A 21,161-nucleotide genomic window follows, 5' to 3' on the forward strand; every position below is an offset into this window, starting at 1 on the left:
TGGATTTAGGATAAAAGTACGAAAGCTGCAGTGTTTTGTTAATCTTACTTTAAAAAAAGAAATTATTTACGGTTACAAATTACTTCTTCCTAAAAGTAATTGCGTTAGTAACTCAGTTACCTGAATGTAAGAGTACCGTATTGGCCCGAATATAAGACGGCCCTGATTATAAGACGAACCCCTCTTTTTCAAGACTCAAGTTTGAAAAAAAGACTTTTTGAAAACCAAATTAATTTTTATACAGAAAATAATAACAGTATATCCGAAACAAATGATTATAACAATATATTTGAGAGAAAAAGCATGTTATTTTGCCTCTTTCAAATCTTAATATGTGAACATTTAAATATGTAAATTAAAGTGCAATCACATTCGTAAATGAATGGCTTCTGGTTTTTGAAATGTAAACAAACCAATCTATTGTGATAAAACAACAAAATTGCAATAACTGCATTAACCATCAAAGTGAAGTCTAAATGTAGTCTTGAAAAAAATCTGAATAAGGAAAAACAGTGCAATAAAATAATGCAAACCGGTTAAACTAAAAAGAGTGGCTGAGATCTGTCATGACAAAACATCGCTTCAATGATATCTGGCGCCATCTAGCGTCGTGAATGGGAAGAGTAGCTGAGATCTGTCATGACAGATCATCTCTTCAATGATATCTGGCCCCATCTAGCGTCGTGAATGGCTATAATGTCTAGACCGCGAATATAAGACGACCCCCAATTTTTCAGTGTTATTTTAAATGCAAAAAACACTGTCTTATATTCGGGCCAATACGGTAATTAGTTACTTGGCAAAGTAACTGGTGATCTTTTTTTTTTTTAATTCTAAAAAAAAAAAAAAAAAAAAAAAAAACAGGTCACATAATGTGAAGTTTAAAGTGTTTTTGGGACAATTGGCCTTAGCCCAATTCTTCACCGTAAACTTAACTAGACACAGGGGTATTGCGGATATTGCGATAACTAGATAGTAACCTTTGCTATGTGTGGAAGTCATTTAATGTTGTGATTAAACCGTTAAAATTGTTAAAATTGCTCCAGTTATCGCATTTGTTCCCTTCTAAGTTTTAAAACTGTTTCATCATTTAAAGAAAGCTTTAAGTTTTGCCGATTTAGGAGTATTTTAGATTAAAAGTTACTTAGGTTCGCTAGGAAGGTTCTCTACAACAGAGCCTTCCTGAGAAGTCTACTGCTTTAAGATGGCAGCTGTTTACTAACGCATCTTGTTCTTTATTGTACATGTTGCTAATGCCGCCGTGTCTGTCATTTGCATCTAGTTCTGTATATATGTGATATCTACCGAAGCATCATGTGGACGTAGTTTGTAGGCTATCGGCTACAGTCTATTACAGGACTTATACAGGTATTATTGGAGCCACTTAGCATAGTAGCATCGCCTAGCAGGGCGTCACACTCCCTTGCCTCCTCCCCACTCCTGCTCTGCTCTCTCGTCTCTTTGAGTCCATCTTTTTCAGACTTTTCTCGCGTCAGTCAACCTATATCGTAACGCACGCCTTTCCCGCCTCAGTAACGGTAACGACGTTGCCAAGATGAGAAAAGTATTTAAATAGATTACTCACTACTGAAGAAAATAACGCCGTTAGTAACGCCGTTTTTTTCTAACGCCGTTATTGACAACACTGGAAAGCTGTACCGCATACAGACAGGAAGGATTGTCTCAGGAGTGATTTGTTCGAGGATTCAAGGTAATTATTATATTTTTCGTATCATGCATGCATTTTGAAACACTGTGAAAAAAATCAATGGGAGAAATTAGCCGCTACGGCATTGGCGTCATAGTTTGCAATATTTATGGAAAATAAATGCTAATTGCCCGGTTCTTTGCTCTTTTAACAAAGATTCGAGACTGTTTTACGTCCATGTCAATAAAGAATTGAGGGATTTACGCATTTATTCACAAGAATTTTCAACATAAAAAGCTCTTTCTCAGTGTTTCCACAGGCCCCCTATTAAACGGTCCCGCGTCCCTTATCCCGTCAATACCATTATGAAGTCTATAGCTGAACCCTGTCCTGAATGGTTAGCCAGAGGCAGGTGTCATTAAACAGGTGGTAACATTTTCTTTGAATACTTCTTATGACATAATCAAGCTAGGGTTTGGACACTTATCTATCATTAGCGTTCATTCATGTTAATGACAAGAGTCATGTCATGACTATGACAGTCTCATGACTAGGGTTGGGTACTGAAACCTAGTCTCACGTTAATATCATTTCCCTTTTTATTTCTGTTTTGTTTTTGTTTGTTTTTTTTTTGTTTTTTTTCCCGCCCTCCAGTTCCATAAACAAGTGGCACTATTCACGAGCTTCAGAGTGAGACAGTACAAGAAACAAAATCTACATTATGTATTTAATTTTGTTATTATTTTCATGTTACTTGTGTTTGTAATTTTGAAAGATTTAGTCAAGTTGTCTTCAATTTGGTACTGTAAATTAAAGGGTAGTGTATTTTTGGACTAAATTTGTGTGTGATTTTTTTTTTTTCCCCCATAAAACATTAAAGCACCGAAACCATTTTGTCTTTTACACACTCTTTTCAGAGTCCATACTGAAAAATAATCGTCGCAAAACCTGACAATCTAGCAAGTCATCTGCAAAATACCGTAAGTATATTTATTTAATCTTCAATCAGTTTCAGCAAAAGCCACAAAACTGAGTTAAAGATGATCGTATCTCTCCGTGGGTCAATTTCCTGACCCTGTTGATTATATTTTTTCCACGGGCTAATACTCACCATGCAGAACTGCGAGACGTATGGAAGCCAAATACTGCTGCACACATTCAAATCTTTATTCCTCTCCTTGTAGAAGGCGTACACTTTGTCCTGCAAAGGTTCATCCTTGCGTCTGATTGGCACCAAACCAATATATTGCTGCTCTACAAAAAGAAGCACAAATAAACACGGACACCAATTTAACAATACAAATAAAACACAATCCTGAATTCAAAATAGCCCATCTACATTTTTTGCTATGGCATCTCTTTGGCGTATGCCACACCTCTTTCCAGTGCAGATGAGCATTAACAGTGCAATGAAATACTACAAGTCACCTACATTACACATTCCTTTTGTTTGTTTGTTTTTTGTCCTCATTGTGAATTGATAGTTTCATTTTCATGCCTTCGGCGCAACTGAAAAGCCCTGTGCAACTATACCGTAATTGAGCACTAGAGGCAGCAACACTAGTACTAGCAAGATTAGGCAGGTGAACAAGATATTGACAAATAAAAAACAACAGTGAGAGCAGAGCACCTTCAGATGGGTGCTGCACACTCTTGTACAGGAAGTGGGGGTATGCACCTGATAGTTGCTTGCAATCCGCCATTAAGCTGCAGTGAGTACACCCCTCGCATTTCTGCAGATCTTTAAATATATCCTTTCATGGGATGACACTGACAAAATGACATTTGACACAATAAAAGGTTGTCTGTGTGCAACTTATATAACAGAGTTAATTTATTTTCCCCTCAAAATAACTCAAAATATAACAATTAATACCTAAACCCCAGGCAACAACAGTGAGTGCACCCCTTTGAAGAAACTTACATCCCTAAATGTCCAAATTGAGTACTGCTGGTCATTTTCCCTCCAAAATGTCATGTGACTCTTTACAGGAGTGCTGTCAGCATTACTGCAGAGATTGAATGGGTGGGGGGTCAGCCTGTTAGTGCTCAGACCATATGCCCCACTCTACATCAAATTGGTGTGCACGGCTGTCACCCCAGGAGGAAGCCTCTTCTGAAGACGGTACACAAGAAAGGCTGCAAACAGTTTGCTGAAGACATGTCAACAAAGCACATGGATTACTGGAACCATTTCCTATGGTCAGATGAGATGGGCGGGCTTTCTTGCGTACCGTTTCAGAAGAGGCTTCCTCCTGCAATGCATTGTTTTGGATGGAATCACCATGAAATGGTAAAATTTCAATGCCAAACTCGTTTTCTACTTGTTAAATTACATTCGTGTAGTGCTGCAACGATTAAAAACGATTCAAATTACATTTTCCTGCTTCGAGTATTCGTTTAATTAAAGTGGCGTTGTAACCGATTTCGGTGGATACACTGCCTTCTAGTGGCGGCATTGAATATGATACAACTCATTTGACATGGTTGAAACCAGTTGCTCCCTGTTAAGACCAATGTAAGTTAAATTTTTGTTTGAGCTAATGTTTTTTTAATGCATTCATAAATCAGTTTATTGGTATATTTAGGCCTTTTTTGTGCAAATACAGTGCCCTCCATAATTATTCGCACCCCTGAAAAAGATGCAATCTTGGTCTCACACAAAAATACACACGGTCCCAGTTGAAGCCAAAAAACCCTCTAAGTGGGTTTGGCGTGCCACGAAAGATGCGCATGCTGAAAAGCACCACATACCCACTGCGAAGTATGGGGGTGGGTCAGTGATACTGTTTCGCTTCCAAAGGCCCTGGGAACCTTGTTAGGGTGCATGGCATCATGAATGCTTTGAAATACCAGGACATTTTAAATCAAAATCTGTTGCCCTCTGCCCGAAAGCTGAAGATGGGTCGTCACTGGGTCTTTCAGTAAGACAATGACCCTAAGCATTTGGCCAAATCTACACAGAAATGGTTCACCAGACACAAAATCAAGCTCCTCCAATGGCCATCTCAGTCCCCAGACCTTGTTTTATTGGCAAAAGGGTGATGTACAATGTAATAACACCAGGGGTGCTAATAATTGTGACAAACATTATTTGATGTCAAATGATTTTTTCTTTATGTGGGATTTTTTCCCCACTGAATGAATACACTTGTATTGAAGGTTGTATTTTTCTCTCTTTTTTCATTAAGGTCCCATATTATTTGAACAAAAAAATATATATTAGAAGCTAAAAAACACATCTTTTTCAGGGGTGCCAATAATTATGGAGGGCACTGTATGCGTTTGAACCATTTGTTAAGAGCATTATAAAAATAAGAATTAAAACGTTAGCATTTTATAGCATTTAAGCTAGCGGACTTTTACTATGTAAGTTAGCCAATTGTTCTGTTGTTGTACTTAGAGTTTTATTCATTTATTTTTTTTCATACCGTTTGAGGCTCAGCTAAGGTATTTTAATTTTCTACATTCCTTATCCGATTGCTCGATTATTCGAACTAACTAGTTCATCGATTAATAGATTACTAAAATACTCGATTGCTGCAGCACTACATTCATACAGTCGTTTTTCAGTTTTCTGACATTGTCACAACTCTTAGGACCTTAGGAAGTACACATGCACAGTCTGTTGACGTTCAGCCCATTCATTCATTAGTGTCACGGGTGAGCTAACATTCCTTTCAGAGCTGACGTTTTGCATAATAGGTGGCTAACACCCCAGACTTGTCTTGCCAATCGCTGTGTTCACACTTTTTGTTGAATCTGACAGAAACAGACCTTCTAATGTGAAGTGACACATTATTTCTGTAAGATAATACACTCAAAAATAGGTATTGGTTTAACAATGGTAAATCCAGGGGTGAAAGTGGGCCAGAACGGTCAGGAACGCAGTTCCGGTATAAGATTCAGGGCCGGAACACAGTTCCGGTACACGGTGCTTTGATTCCAAAAATATGACGGCAACTGTCAAAACACTGTTAAAAAGAAAAAAATTAAATGCTGAGCTGCCACACATGCATTTCATCTCTAAGAAGAAAACAATCTACCAACATCAGATTTACATACACAAGTGTTAACAACAAGCATAATAAAGTGCTTGTGTAGCGTAATAAGTTTCCACATTTATTATTTATTTTATTCCACGGACGGCATGGAGGTTTCCCCAGCTGCTGCAGTTATCAGAGTCCGACGATGATGAGTCACATCAGTGCGAATGCACGCACCAAAGCAAAACGCCTGGACTCATTTATCCGTTCAATTGGCTGACATACTGACATGTAATTAGCACAGATAGTTAGCTCTGTTTGGTTCAAATGTGCATGTTTTGCAAGTGTTGAATGGATGCGGAAAAAAAGGGCAATGCAAAAGAAAATGGGTGAAATCTTTAAGAGCAAGGAAAGAGTTGAGGAGGCTTATTTATCATATTTTGTTTTATTTGCTCTGATGGGGAGGTCTTGGCTGTCAATGTGCACTTTGGACTTATATTTGTTCATTTATGTTAGGCTACTGATTCATTTCCTTATGATTTAAAAAAGTCAATGTTTGTGCGGTCTTCAAAATATATTCAATTTCACTCTGCATAATATAAGTCAATTGTACTTATTTTTCTGAATGTATGTTACTTATATCTTTATTATAAAAAAAAAAAAAATTAAAAAAAGAAAGCAAAAGTAAATGTTTACATTAACTTCAATTTTAACATACATCCTATGTTCTCAAGTAGTTAAAATTGAGATTTGGCATTTAGTATGTGAGGAAATGAGGGAAAATAAAAATTAGGAGATGGAGGTTGGTTGGGGTTATTGCTGTTTTTGTTAACTTTTATTTTGCAAATCATTGAAAAAATACAATTTTGAATGAAAATCAGTTTTTGTATGTGTTATAGAAATAACTGCTAAAACAGTTTTCTTTGCATTTCACTAGTTTTAGGAGGTTTGACCCTCCCTCCAAAATGAAAATAAATAAATAAACAAATTTTCTGGCTTCGTGGCGACCTTCAGGTCGGGGAGTTCCGTTAATAAATTGTAGCCACTTTCACCCCTGGCTAAATCTAAACTTTAACATCTTTAATACAGTCCTCAGCAGTTTATTCAGGGAAGTTTGACATGTGACCAGAGTCACGCTTGCATAAACAACAACTTTTCATGTGACCAGTCCTAAGGGAATCACTCAACATGAATATCACATTACCTTTATCAAGGTTAGCTGGTCCCACTCTATTCTTTCCAAACTTGTGGACGCCCACGTACTCCTGGGAGCCGGAGTATGTTACAAACAGTGAGGAACTTTCCGCAGATTCTGGAATTGATTCAAAACGAAACCGGAAAAATATTGACATAAAATGGAGCTCATAATCAAAATAACTAAACAACAAAGCTCACCAACAAGTGTTGAATGTTCAGCATCCTTCAAGATAAAATCCCTAATGTTCCTTTGCATGTTTTTCAGGTCATCAGTTGGCGAGCAGATGAGCGGAAACTCATATGGCTTCTACAAATATACACATGTAGTCAGTAAGAAGCCATCAAAGCATTGTTCAACATAAGTGTCTCACCATGTCGCAGCACAGTGTCTCGGCTCCATCTGTCCCGCAGAGAAACACACGGCTGGTGTCCTTCCTTTCATGGGCCAAGACCACGTCGTAGTTGCAACCCTGAAACACATTTTAGGAATTGAGCGACCGATAAGAGAGTAGCGTTTGTGCGTGTATCTCACGTTGGGCGCCACTTGTGTGTCCGCGCATTCAGTCCACAGCAACTTTGTTTCCACTGTAGTCTGAAACAGACAGATGGCATCCTATTTATGCATATTTTGTTTGGTGGTATGCAGTGGAATGTTTGTAATGGAAAATACAGGCCTTTGCTCATTAAAAATTGGGAAAATTATTTCCCTCCTTTAACCCTCTCCAGTAAATCTGCATTTTCCAATGACTGATGACATTAACAGACTTACATTTTTGGAACACTTATGAATAATTTAATCATTTCAGACGTCATTGGTTACCTTAAAAGGATTCTGGAAGCTGAGTGAGATCAAATGTCTTTTTCCGACAGCCATGAGAGGGCTGTGCTCTCTTTGCGGATAAAGAAACGCTAGGATTTCCTCGGGTAAAGTCACATCTTCAAGTGCCAGCTCTGCCAGGGGGACAACAAAGGATGAGTTTTATGACATGTAAATTAAATATAGTCCAGTGAAGTCAAATTTACAGCATGAGTTTTGAATTAAATTAAACGACTTGCATGGTGATTACATTATGTTTAACTCTTTAAAGGGCACTCATTTAAATTAGGGTTGTTCCGATCATGTTTTTTGCTCCCGATCCGATCCCGATCATTTTAGTTTGAGTATCTGCCGATCCCGATATTTCCCGATCCGATTGCTTTTTTTTGCTCCCGATTCAATTCCAATCATTCCCGATAATTTTTCCCGATCATATACATTTTGGCAATGCATTAAGAAAAAAATGGAAAAAACTCGGACAAATATATACATTCAACATACAGTACATAAGTACTGTATTTGTTTATTATGACAATAAATCCTCAAGATGGCATTTACATTATTAACATTCTTTCTGTGAGGGGGGCTCCACGGATAGAAAGACTTGTGACTTTGTATATTGTGACTAAATATTGCCATATAGTGTATTTGTTGAGCTTTCAGTAAATGATACTGTAGCCATTTAACTTCTGCCCAAATGCATGATGGGAAGTGCAACCATGACTGTGCGTAGTAGTACCAATTGATATATCTTCTCTGCGTTGGGAAATAACATAGGGTGTTAAGAAAAAGATCAACTACTACTTTTCTTCCCCATATTGCTTCCCACGATATTTCTAATTGTAGAGAGAGGGATTGTAAAGCTTTAGCCAATTAAAAAAAGGCTTCAAAGGCTGCCAAAATTCTCTCTACTCGTTTTACGTTGCCTTGTCGCTCTATGAGCTCTATGTATACGTAAAACGGTGCCATTATAGATTGAACGTGACAATGCGTGAGTGGGTAGTGCAGCGCATGCATTAATTGCGTTAAATATTTTAATGTTATTACCGCCATTTACGTGATAAATTTGATAGCCCTACTTTAAGCCAAAACTAAAGACTCTGGATGAGTGTAAGACATTTTGTCTGTAACGTTAAATACAATTAGAAAATGATTTAATTAAAAAAATATAAATATATATTAAAAAAGGCATGTCCGATATTTTTTTGCCAATTCCGATACTTTGAAAATGACGTGATCGGACCCGATCGATTGGGACATCTTTAATTTAAATACTATGACATTTAAAAAAAGTTCAGAGTGTTATTAGGGGTAATAACCAAAGTGTATTTCTGGTTTTTAATCATTGATTGATATACTACCGTATTGGGCCGAATATAAGACGGCCCTGATTATAAAACGACCCCGTTTTTCAAGACTCAAGTTTGAAAAAAAGACTTTTTGAACACCAAATTAGTTTTTAGCGGGAAAATAATTACAGTACATCTGAAACAAATGATTCTAACAATATATTTGAGAGAAAAAGCATGTTATTTTGCCTCATTCAAATCTTAATATCTGAACATTTAAATATGTAAACTAAAGTGCAATCACATCCATAAATGAATGGCTTCTGGTTTTTGAAATGTAAATAAACTAGGGGTGTGAAACGATTAAAATTTTTAATCGAGTTAATTACAGCTTAAAAATTAATTAATCGTAATTAATCGCAATTCAAACCATCTATAAAATATGCCATATTTTTCTGTAAATTATTGTTGGAATGGAAAGATAAGACACAAGATGGATATATACATTCAACATAAGGTACATAAGTACTGTATTTGTTTATTATAACAATAAATCAACAAGATGGCATTACCATTATTAACATTCTGTTAAAGTGATCCATGGATAGAAAGACTTGTAGTTCTTAAAAGATAAATGTTAGTACAAGTTATAGAAATTTTATATTAAAACCCCTCTTCATGTTTTCGTTTTAATAAAATTTGTAAAATTTTCAGTCAAAAAATAAACTACCACCCTGCCATTGTTGATGTCAATAATTACTTACACAATGCTCATGGGTGCTGAAACCTATAAAATCAGTCGCACCCAAGCGCCAGCAGAGGGCGCCAAAACTCTGAAAAACACAAGTACACATTTCACTGTGCTGTCATTTTAATCTGTTTGAGCGGGGCATTTGTGCATTAATTGCGTCAAATATTTTAACGTGATTAATTTAAAAAATTAATTACCGCCTGTTAACGCGATAATTTTGACAGCCCTAAAATACACCAATCTATTGTGATAAAACAACAAAACTGCAATAATTCCATTAACCATCAAAGTGAAGTCTAACTGTAACTGTAGTCTTAAAACAAATCTGAATGCCAGATATCATTGAATATCTTCAATGATATCTGGCACCATCTAGCGTCGTGAATGGGTATAATGTCTAGACCGCAAATATAAGACGACCCCCTCTTTTTCAGTCTTATTTCAATGCTAAAAACAATGTCTTATATTCGGGCCAATGCGGTATTAGAGCCTTATTTACTAGAGGCGTGCGAAATTTCCAATTCTTATATTATTCGCGATTCGGCCGTGGAAGATTCAAGAACGATTTACAAACATCCAAATTCCGATTATTGAATTATACCAGGTAAAGCAAAAGTAAAACACAGTCAGCATGTTCTTTGGGACGCAATGAGAAACGGACCAAGTGTAAATATCATGTTCAACTCATGCCGCTAGAAAAAAAAAAAAACAATCATACCTGACTGCGGCCGACAGCCGCTACATACAACACCAAGTTGCTAGTTGCTACAAACTAGAGATGTCCCGATCGATCGGGATGCCGATCTATAGACTTCTCTAGAAGGCTCTGTTGTAGCGAACCTAATTAACTTTTTATCTGAAATACTCCTAAATGGGCAAAAGCTTGTCTTGAATCTATCTTTAAATGATGAAACCGTTTTAAAACTTTGACATGTCAAAAGTAGACGGAAGGGAAGTTATGGAATAACAGGAGCAATTTTAACAACTTTAACGGTTGATTCACACCATTAAATTAATTGAATGTAGTTTAAAGCTACTGATACAGAATGGAGACTTGAGTATTTTATTTACTATTTTGAACTGTTAACTTGATACTGAACTAGTAGTTTGGTTTAGCCTGAGAGGATTTTTGAACAATTGAACAATTACAATCATGGCGGGCTTATTGCCACTTCCTCCCTCTTCGCAGTAAGACGAAAAGCGGTAAACAAACATCGCAATTATCAACATAGCAAGCTTGCAATAGCCAAATTAAACTGAAAACATTACGAAATTAAATTGCTACAAAATCGCAGAGCCAAGGAAGAAAGTCCATCGTCCATCTTTGGAAATGTATGGTTTAGTTTGTTGCCGATGTAAGGGTTTGCTACCCCAGAAACAAGGTTGTGCTTCAAAGCAGAAAACAACGAAGGGAAGCATTCAAGGGTTTATTAAATACAAAAATATATGCGATCACTGAAAAGGGGAAATTACACAATATGTCCGTGACAGTAGAGTAGTGCCTGCTAAAGACTCACAGAAATCACTGGCACAGTCCAATATCTCTGTGCACACATCAGCTACCGGTATATGTAAAACTATGGCCAAGAATGGTGTTCATGGAAAGACTCTATGGAGGAAGCCACTGCTGTCTCAAAAAAAAAAAAACATTGTTGCTCGTTTAATGTTCGCAAAAAGGCCCTCAGACATGCCACAGAAGTTTTAAGAGTAACACACGTCATGTTTGGAGGAAAAATGGAACAGCTCACCAACATCAATACTTCATCCCCACCGTGAAGCATGGTGGAGGGAGCATCATGATTTGGGGCTGTTTTGCTGCCTCAGGGCCTGGACAACTTGCAATCATTAATGAAAGAATGAATTCAAAAGTTTACCAGGATGTTTTGCAGGAAAACCTGAGGCGGTCAGTGGAAGCTAAAAAGAGGATGGATGCTACAAATACATAATGATCCTAAACACAGAAGTAAATCAACTTCAGAATGGTTTCAGAAGAACAAAATACACGTTCTGGAGTGGCCAAGTCAAAGTCCAAACTTGAACCCCATTGAGATGCTGTGACATGACCTAATGCTGTGGCATGACAGCGAATCATGCCAGACATCCCAGGAATCTGACTGAACTACAGCAGTTTTACAGAGAAGAATGGGCCAAGATTAGTCCTGATCGATGTGCCAGACTGATCTGCAGCTACAGGAAGTGTCTGGTTGAAATTATTGCTGCCAAAGGGGGAGGGACAAAATATTCAATGTGATGGTTCACTTACTTATTTTTCCCCTTTCTGTCATTGTTTTCATACTATCCTCATTAAAACATGAAAACCTATAAATGTTTGGGTGGTTTTAGTTAAAGCAGACACTGCATTTTCATCTGTGTGATTTTGACGAGGATCAGATCACATTTGATGGTGATTTTATGCAGAAATGTGAGAAATCCCAAAAGATTCAGATACCTTTTCATACCACTGTAGCTTAATGTGTATATGGGGGTTGCGTGTGTGTGTGTGTGTGTGTGTATTTCAGTAAATGCTCTGGGAAATTTTTTGGGGGGGAAACTTTGATGTAAACACTTGTGTTGAGTAATCTGCAGTTCAAGCCCTTTTTGATGTAAATCATTTGTGTTCCAATGACATTTTTGCACAGTGGCCATAGCAATATTTACAATGTTGCACGTTGTTCAAGTCATACAGGCATAAATGTTCATACTTGAATGCTTATTGTTTACAAGATATTTTTACATACTTAATGTTTACACTGCATGTACAATTGTTAAATATGTGGAATTGAAAGCTGTTTAATAAATCATTGAGAAACGGTTCATTTGTATTTCATGCATTGATTCAGATTTTCAAATTATATAACGGTCCGCCTAAGCAAATTTATCGTCACTTACCGTTATCGAGGTAGACCTGCTCAATTTACCTTGATAGGTACTTAAGGCCATATCGCCCAGCCCTAACATATGTATCCTAAAAATGTTAATAAAATGAATACATTTACATATAACATGATTGAAAACATTATATACATTAGTGGACAGTACATTTTGGTCATGATTGCCACACCTGTATACATTTTAATTATTTGTTGCCAGGGGCGCCACCAGGGGGTGGCCAGGGGTGGCCACGGCCACCCCTATAAATTGGTTGGCCACCCCACTGGCCACCCCGCTTGCCAGTATATCGTTAGATTATTGTAGCATCAGTTATGGATTTCATACCAAATGAATGCATTTATTTTGTTTTGTTAAATGTAGGGCTGTCAAATTTATCGCGTTAACGGGCGGTAATAATTTTTAAAAATTAATCACGTGAAAATATTTATCGCAATTAACGCATTTGCGGTACGACTCATTCATGCATTGCCGCAAACAGCCTACAATGGCGCCATTTTACTTATATACAGAGATAAAGGGCAGTGTCAAGTGAGTGGAGTAGATACAGGCATTCACTGGGGCCGTGCTTTTAATTGGCAAAAGCTTTGTTACCTCTCCCACAGCAACTATGAATATCGTGGGAAGCGACATGGGGAAGAATGACAGGAGCTGATCTTAACACCATGTAGTGTACCCAATGCAGAGAAGATATAGCATTTGCAGCCACCACACACAGTCATGGTTGCACCACTTCCCATCATGCATTTGGGCAGAACAGTTAAGTCGCTACAGTATCATTTACTGAAAGCTCAACAAATACACTACATGGCAATATTTAGTCACAATATACAAACTCACATTTATCCTTTAAGGATTACAAGTCTTTCTATCCGTGGATCCCTTTCACAGAAAGAATGTTAATAATGTTAATGCCATCTTGTGGATTTATTGTTATAATAAACAAATACAGTACTTATGTACAGTATGTTGAATGTATATATCCGTCTTATCTTTCCATTCCAACAATAATTTACAGAAAAATATGGCATATTTTAGAGATGGTTTGAATTGCGATTAATTACGATTAATTAATTTCTAAGCTGTGATTAACTCAATTAAAATTTTTAATCGTTTGACAGCCCTAGTTAAATGTACACCTTATGCCTAATATACAGTGTTGTTAATAACGGCGTTACAATATAATGGCGTTACTAACGGCGTTATTTTTTTCAGTAGTGGGTAATCTAATTAATTACTTTTCTCATCTTGGCAACGCCGTTACCGTTACTGAGGACGGAAAGGCATGCGTTACTATGCGTTACTATATTGGTCGAAAAGTCTGAGGGAGACGGACTCACCGAGACGACAGAGCAGAGCAGGAGTGGGGAGGAGGCAAGAAAGTTGTGACGCCGTGCAAACGCGATGCTAGGTAGCTCCAATAATACATGTTGTAGCCGATAGCCTACAAACTACGCCCACATGTTATGGTAGATATGGTAGACATGGTAGATATCACATGTACTGTATATAGAGAATAACTAGATGCAAAATGCGTTAGTAGACAGCCGCCATCTTAAAGCAGTAGACTTTTTAGGACGGCTCTGTTGTAGAGAACCTTCCTAGCGAACCTAAGTAACTTTTTATTTAAAATACTTCTAAATCGGCATAATCTTGACTTAAATCTATTTTTAAATGATGAAACAGTTTTAAAATTTTCATATGTCGAAAGTAGAGAGAAGGGAACTAATGTAATAATGGGAGCAATTTTAACAACTTTTAACAGTTGATTCAGGGTAACGGGTAAATTAGGGTAAAGAATTGGGCTCGGGCCAATTGTACCAAAAACCTTCACAAAAAACTTCACATAGTGTGGACAATGTTTTTTTTTGTTTTTTTTTTTTTTGAGGGAAAAAAAAAAAAAAAAGTAATTATCACCAATTACTTTGCCAAGTAACTAATTACTCTTACATTCAGGTAATTGAGTTACTAACGCAATTACTTTTTGGGAGAAGTAATTTTTAACTATAATTAATTACTTTTTTCAGTAAGATTAACAACACTGCTAATATATACATAACACAATAAAACATAATTGTTGTGGAACTCAAAATGTTGACTGGACAGTTATGGACAATGCACATTAAATCATTAGTAACATCAAATATTACACAATACACAGTATATCAGTAGCCGTGTCTTTCTGATAGTTTTCCCCTGACCTTTTTACTGCAATAATATAATGAAAACCTGAAATTATGGCTTTTAGTTTTGGCCACCCCAAGATTTTAAGTGGCCCCATCTGGCCACCCCTATGAAAAATTTCTGGTGGCGCCACTATTTGTTGCTTACATGACCAAAAATATGATGTTCATGTATGTTGATGTGAGATCTTTTGGGGGTTAAGATTGTGTTATTTAATTACCAAAAATAGTCACTTGCCGTATCAAGTAGTAGTCATTCAGCAAATATATGATTTATATACAAATGCTCCATTGCCACTGCCATGAAAATTTAAGTTGGTAAGTTTTGAGGTCATGGCGTGATATATGTTTAGAATTGGAGCTGCTTCAGATGTGCACTCACTGAAAAAGTTTAATCAAAATCCATTTTAAATGTAATTTAATCACCGTGGCTTAAGAATTATTTTAAAAACACTCTTCGTTCGAATTTAGTAACTCAAATCAGCTGTCAGCCATTTATTACAAGGGATATGTATGATGCGTTTGAACTTAATAACCTGTTTTGGGGATGATAGTTTGCATTATATTTAGTTTTAACTATAAGGTCTGCTTATATAAATGTGGCTTGACTTCTGGCAGCTCTTATACTTAACAGGTGGTTAATAATAGACGAACAATATTTGGAACACCATTCATTTTCCACACATTGTACTTGTACTGAATCCGGGCTACACCCTAAACTGAGCTCTGGGGAGTTGTAGGGCACACAAAGACAGACAACCATTCGCACCCTGCACAAATCACACTGTCACCGAGTCGGAACCGAACCCACGCAGCCTTCCCCGAAGACGGGCGAATGTACCACAAACACCATCAGCTACTATATTAGGAACAAGTAACCTGACACCTACCGTTCTGTGTGAAAGTCATTCTCGGTAAACGCGTCTGGACCACTGATTCGACATTAAGGAGAAGCCTTAAAATAAACAAATAATGAAAATAAAGCGTCAATACCAAGTTTGCCATCCTTGAGTGAAGGCAAGTGAGAACAGCGGAGTTGTGTTATTTCTTTTCTCCACCCCGCTCATCCCGTCACGCCCATTCACACTTGAATATTTATGAATTTCCCCGAACAAATCACTAGAAAATGCACATTGGCCCAGTCAAAAATAAACAATTATTTGACTACTCCCATTCTTTTAAATGACTGGGATGTAAAATGACAATTATTCTATCATTAAAATGAACTTTATTTATTTTAAATACGAAAACAAAGACGGAGGAAAGACCCCCAAAAAATCTCCACTTAAAATGGGCCTAAAACGCGCTTTAAAACTATTTTGAGGTTGTTTTCCCCGATTGGTTTAGAGCTATACAGGCATATTCAGCAGATGGCGCCAAAGTCCTTCACAATCTGCTATCTCAAACAACCAATACAAACAATGCCTATGCAAAGATAGTAATAGTTACAAATATTAATAAAAATAATATTGATATTAATATTAAAATCTCCGCTTTCCCAAAAAATTTAGTATTCATTACAAATAAGAACATAGTACATCAATTATATTAATTCATCATTGGATGGAGTTTAACTCTCTATAGACAAGTTTTCTGAGCGAAACATGAGCGGCAATTTCTGCTCCGAACTTTCGGTTTAGACAGAACAACATGAAGTGCGGTTGAAGTATGTTGACAAAGTTAAAACTGCAAAATCAAACCAGAGGAACCCACGGAATGTCCAAAAATGAATTCAGCACGACGTAGATGAGACTCCGAGACTTTCTGTGCTGTACATGAACTCTTGGAAGCACCTATATACATTGATACCTTGACATATATATCCAACATAGTTAGTTTTGGTCGTAGCACAGTACTGCTTTTATTGTCAATAGAGCGCAAAAAAGTACAAATAAAAAATAAAAACTATATGTGAATAGAAAGCTCTGATCCTGCTGAACATTTTGAGTGATTGAAAGTAAAAAAATATTCAGAAATAACTTAGTTATCACACTTGAAATACTTTTACAGTTTTTGTAAAATTTGTATGATGCGTAATATATATATTTTTTTGCTAACACAAGGGTTTAAATCTCCGCTTTCCAAAAAAATTAGTATTCATTACAAATCAGAACATAGTACATCAATTAATTATATTACTTCATCATTGGATGGAGTTTAACTCTTTATAGACAAGTTTTCTGAGCGAAACATGAGCGGCGCCATCTTTGGCAATTTCTGCTCCGAACTTCTGGTTTAGACGGAACAACATGAAGTGCAGTTGAAGTATGTTGACAAAGTTAAAACTGCAAAACCAAACCAGAGGAACCCACGGAATGTCCAAAAATGCATTCTGCACGACGTAGATGAGACTCCGAGACTTTCTGTGCTGTGCATGAACTCTTGGAAGTGCCTATATACAGTGATACCTCGACATACTGTATATATCCAACATAGTTAGTTTTGGTCGTAGCACAGTACTGCTTTTATTGTCAATAGAGGGCAAAAAAGTACAAATAAAAAATAAAAACTATATGTGAATAGATAGCTCTGATGCCAGTGAACAATTTGAGTGATTGAAAGTAAAAAAAATATTCAGGAATAACTTAGTTATCACATTTAAAATAATTTCACAATTTTTGTAAAATTTGTTTGACGCGAAATATATATTTTTTTGCTAACACAAGGGTTAAAATCACAGCCTTCCAAAAAATTAGTATTCATTACAAATAAGAACATAGTACATCAATTAATTTGATTTATTCATCATGGGATGGAGTTTAACTCTTTATAGACAAGTTCTCTGAGCGAAACATGAGCGGCGCCATCTTTGGCAATTTCTGCACGGAATTCTAGTTTAGACAGAACAACATGAAGTGCGGTTGAAGTATTGTGACAAAGCTAAAACCGCAAACTCAAACCAGAGGAACCCACGGAATGTCCAAAAATGAATTCTGCACGACGTAGATGAGACTCCGAGAATTTCTGTGCTGTGCATGAACTCTTGGAAGTGCCTATATACAGTGATACCTCGACATACGATCGCTTCAACACACAATCTTTTCGACAGCTGACGTAAAATTTGACTCCCCATTTGTTTCTACATCCGACGACATGCTCGAAATGCGACGATTTTTAACAGATTTTCTTGTGAGAGAAATCAACACTGGATCCAAAAAGGTTGGTGCAGGTGGAGAAAAAAAGAAATGGCGAAGCTTACCATTGAAATGAAGATGTAAATGACTGGAAAATATAAGCATGGTATGTGCATCCATGAACTGGGTTGACAAAAGGGCCGTAGAATATTGATCTCGGCTGGCGGTCCTCCTCCGTTCGCCAGTCTTTATAAGTTAAGGTGACAATTCTTATTGTGGTAACATCCCCAAAGAAATCGCCAGCTTCATCAAGTTTCTAATCATTTATTCAATCAACTTGAGCAACACTGACGCCAGCATGAAAACAGAAAGTAAAACAGAACCACGCTCTCTTGCTCACCGTCACGTCAACCCCGCGGTGCGTTCAGGTAAAGCAAAAAAAGTCCGCCACATTAGAACCGATTCGTTACATTATTACAGGTATTATTATTATTATCATTACTATTATTATTATGATTTTTATTCATAATTTATTTGTTTTGCTCTTTGTAATTGCTATTTTCAATAGTAACAGCAGTATTTATTAAGGATTTAGTGTAGGTTTTTGGGCTGTGGAACGAATTAATGAAATTATAATGTATTCTTATGGGAAAATCCTGCTCGACATACGACCATTTCGACTCACAAACAAGGTCCTGGAACAAATTAATTTCGTATGTAGAGGTACTACTGTATATGGTTGAAAGGGGAATGTTTTGATCAGCGATCAGCTAGTATCTACAATGCGGCAGTGTGGTTCTACCTCGCCATGCGCCTTAAATCGAGACCAGCTGCAGACAATAAGTTAAGGATGGGCTTTAAACCTAAGTATATACCTAAAGGATTGTATGTTTGTTGTTATCACTTCGTTGATCATTTGTGGACAAAATAATAACAGCTTGTGTTAACGTAAAATGTAGATTGATACACCGGCCACTTGAGTGACCAAAATATGGTGAAATTACAAATAATATTACAGTTGCCAAATGCAGAAGGGCTGACACGGATTTTGTTGTTACTAGGAAATACTACAAGGTATGTACATATAAATGAAAATAGTATGTCATTCTTTTTTTATTGCAGATGTTGATCACAATTAAACTTTTGGACAACATGATTCCAATTTTTGTTTTATTTAAAACGATTGATGCATGTGCAAAACAGGTCAAAAAATCACAATTTCTAAAATATCAGAAAAATATAAATGAAGTTGCAGCATATGTCGAGCCTTCCCTCATCAAAGTAGAATGGGCATAGTCTCGATAATTGTCCATCGACGTACAGTAATTGTTGTTATGAGGCACATCGATTTGTCCTTCCTTGCCTAACAGCGTTTTCCACATGTAAACAAACAGGGAAAAAACTTGTAACACTTGCATTTATGTGTTTACATAATTGTGCCATCCTACATGTACTGATTAGCAACAGGCTAGCAGCAGATAGCATGTGTTGCAGCCACAGCAGTACCGTAGTTGTTTTAAATAATATTAAACATCATAATTACAATCATCATCTAATAACAAGTCGTTTCATGCGCAAGATTTTAGCTTTAGTATATTTTGAACACCAGACACATTAAAATGCAGGGATAGTATCCATAACACCAGCGGCAACATGGCTACATAAGCACCTAGTCTTTGTTGTGGCACGGGCTTGGTTTCAAATCTGCCTTAATGAACATGCTGACCTCCCATGTTGTGATTATGGCAAATGGATGCGATATTTTTAAATTGTCTTTTTTGAGGGATTTTGATGAGTAATGTTACTCCAGCTGCACTGTTTTTTGGGATGGAGAAAGTGTAAAATGGAAGTTGCGAGCAGAAATGCGGAAGTAGAGCGGAAGTACCTTGGAAACTTGTCTATAGGACAAGTGACTAATTTCTGGTAATTTAAAAAATATTTTTAATTATTAAATTAAGTACATAAGAAATTTATAATTATTACTCTATTTTTATATCATATATTTTTTGGGGAAAACATTTATAAATAACTAAAATGTTCATTAAAACAAAATTAATATTGAAAATAAAAACAGAAATATGCCTCTTAATAAATTTTATAGTCTTTATTTCATTGTCTGTCATTGTCAATTGGAAATGTTTCAGTGCCAATGACCGACGTCAGCTTGAGACGTCCAGATTCGCAGGGCCGTTTACTCACCCCTCCCAGTCAAAATTGATTGGGCATCTGTCGCCGTCAATGGCAGGTGAACTACAACTGCCACAGTTAATTGACTAATCAATTAGCAAATACATCATCATCTACTTTGAGAATGAAAATACCGATTACAGACATTGTTGACCTAAAAATTGTATAGTCTAATTTTCTATCTTCTTAATAACATTTTTTTTTGCTTTTTTCCCCTTTTTGTTTTCTTTTAAAGAGAATCTCTTGCCACAAACTGAGCAGGATAGGGGTTTCTCATCAGTGTGTCTCAAAAAGTTTTTGACCATAAACTAAGCAAGAGAGTGGTTTCTCCCCAATGTTCTTGTATGCCTTGGATAGTTTGTCTTTCTAGAGAATCTCTGAGCCCCCCCCCCCCAAAAAAAGAGCAGTGGAAAGGTTTCTCACCAGTTTGTATTTTGTATTTTTGAGTGTTCAAAGCAATAATGTGAAGTAAGGTTGGCCAACCATGTTTTTGAATAATATCAATGGCTATACAGTTACAAGCATATTTTCGTAATTTTTTTTAACGCAACCCTTCCAGATTCTTTGTTTAACCCATAGCAACGCCCTTGACAACGAAAATGCTTTTCTTCGGCAATCTTCGGAAATTACGTCACACCTAGAAGTGCGAGGGAAGTGCGCCATAGAACAGTATTGTTTGTTGCATTGCTTCTCGGTAAGATGCCACGGCGGTGTGTGGCGATGTTTTGTTCTCACTCAAACGAAAAGTTGTATGAGTGGCCAAAGGATAGCAGGGCACGTAAATGGACATCTTTTGTTCGCACTAAGCGAATGAATTTCACGCCGTCATCGACTAGTGTTCCCTGCTGCAAACACTTCGAAGATGCCTGCTTCCTTAACCGGTCTGCTTATGATCAAGGATTTGCCAAAAAGTAAGTGTGATTTTTGGATAAATGACTGATGACTTTGTCAAAGCAGAGCTGCCAACTGTTGTGGAATGAACAGTATAAGCTAGCGACGTTAGCCAAAAGTTAACTCGTGGCAATCCCCGATCATAGTTGTTGTTGCGTTCGCTAGGTTAAGCGTGTTTAAATTGTGCGTCATCTACGATCTTGTCCAAAAGGGTTAATCTACTGTCAATCGGGAAAGGGGTGTGGATGT

The 21,161-nt window shown here is 36.9% G+C and overlaps 1 protein-coding gene across 3 annotated transcripts in view; it reads right to left on the reverse strand.

The window, feature by feature from the left end:
- The window catches only part of LOC130914911 (semaphorin-7A-like), a 67,865-nt gene that overhangs the window by 38,820 nt on the left and 7,884 nt on the right, over nucleotides 1–21,161 (reverse strand). Inside the window, exons 1-7 of one of the 3 annotated variants that reach the window (XM_057834503.1) lie at nucleotides 15,651–15,808; nucleotides 7,652–7,782; nucleotides 7,364–7,423; nucleotides 7,203–7,301; nucleotides 7,030–7,138; nucleotides 6,839–6,946; nucleotides 2,760–2,902 (exon numbers count right to left, since the gene is read on the reverse strand). In XM_057834503.1, coding sequence (XP_057690486.1) covers nucleotides 2,760–2,902; nucleotides 6,839–6,946; nucleotides 7,030–7,138; nucleotides 7,203–7,301; nucleotides 7,364–7,423; nucleotides 7,652–7,782; nucleotides 15,651–15,765 — 765 coding nt within the window. In that variant the 5' untranslated portion in view covers nucleotides 15,766–15,808. Of the gene's footprint in view, nucleotides 1–2,759; nucleotides 2,903–6,838; nucleotides 6,947–7,029; nucleotides 7,139–7,202; nucleotides 7,302–7,363; nucleotides 7,424–7,651; nucleotides 7,783–9,701; nucleotides 9,745–15,650; nucleotides 15,809–21,161 lie in introns of those variants that run through there. The other 2 variants (XM_057834515.1, XM_057834509.1) reach the window with 2 other exon arrangements.

This window comes from Corythoichthys intestinalis, chromosome 1 (genome assembly GCF_030265065.1).
Source record: "Corythoichthys intestinalis isolate RoL2023-P3 chromosome 1, ASM3026506v1, whole genome shotgun sequence".
NCBI lineage: Eukaryota > Metazoa > Chordata > Actinopteri > Syngnathiformes > Syngnathidae > Corythoichthys > Corythoichthys intestinalis.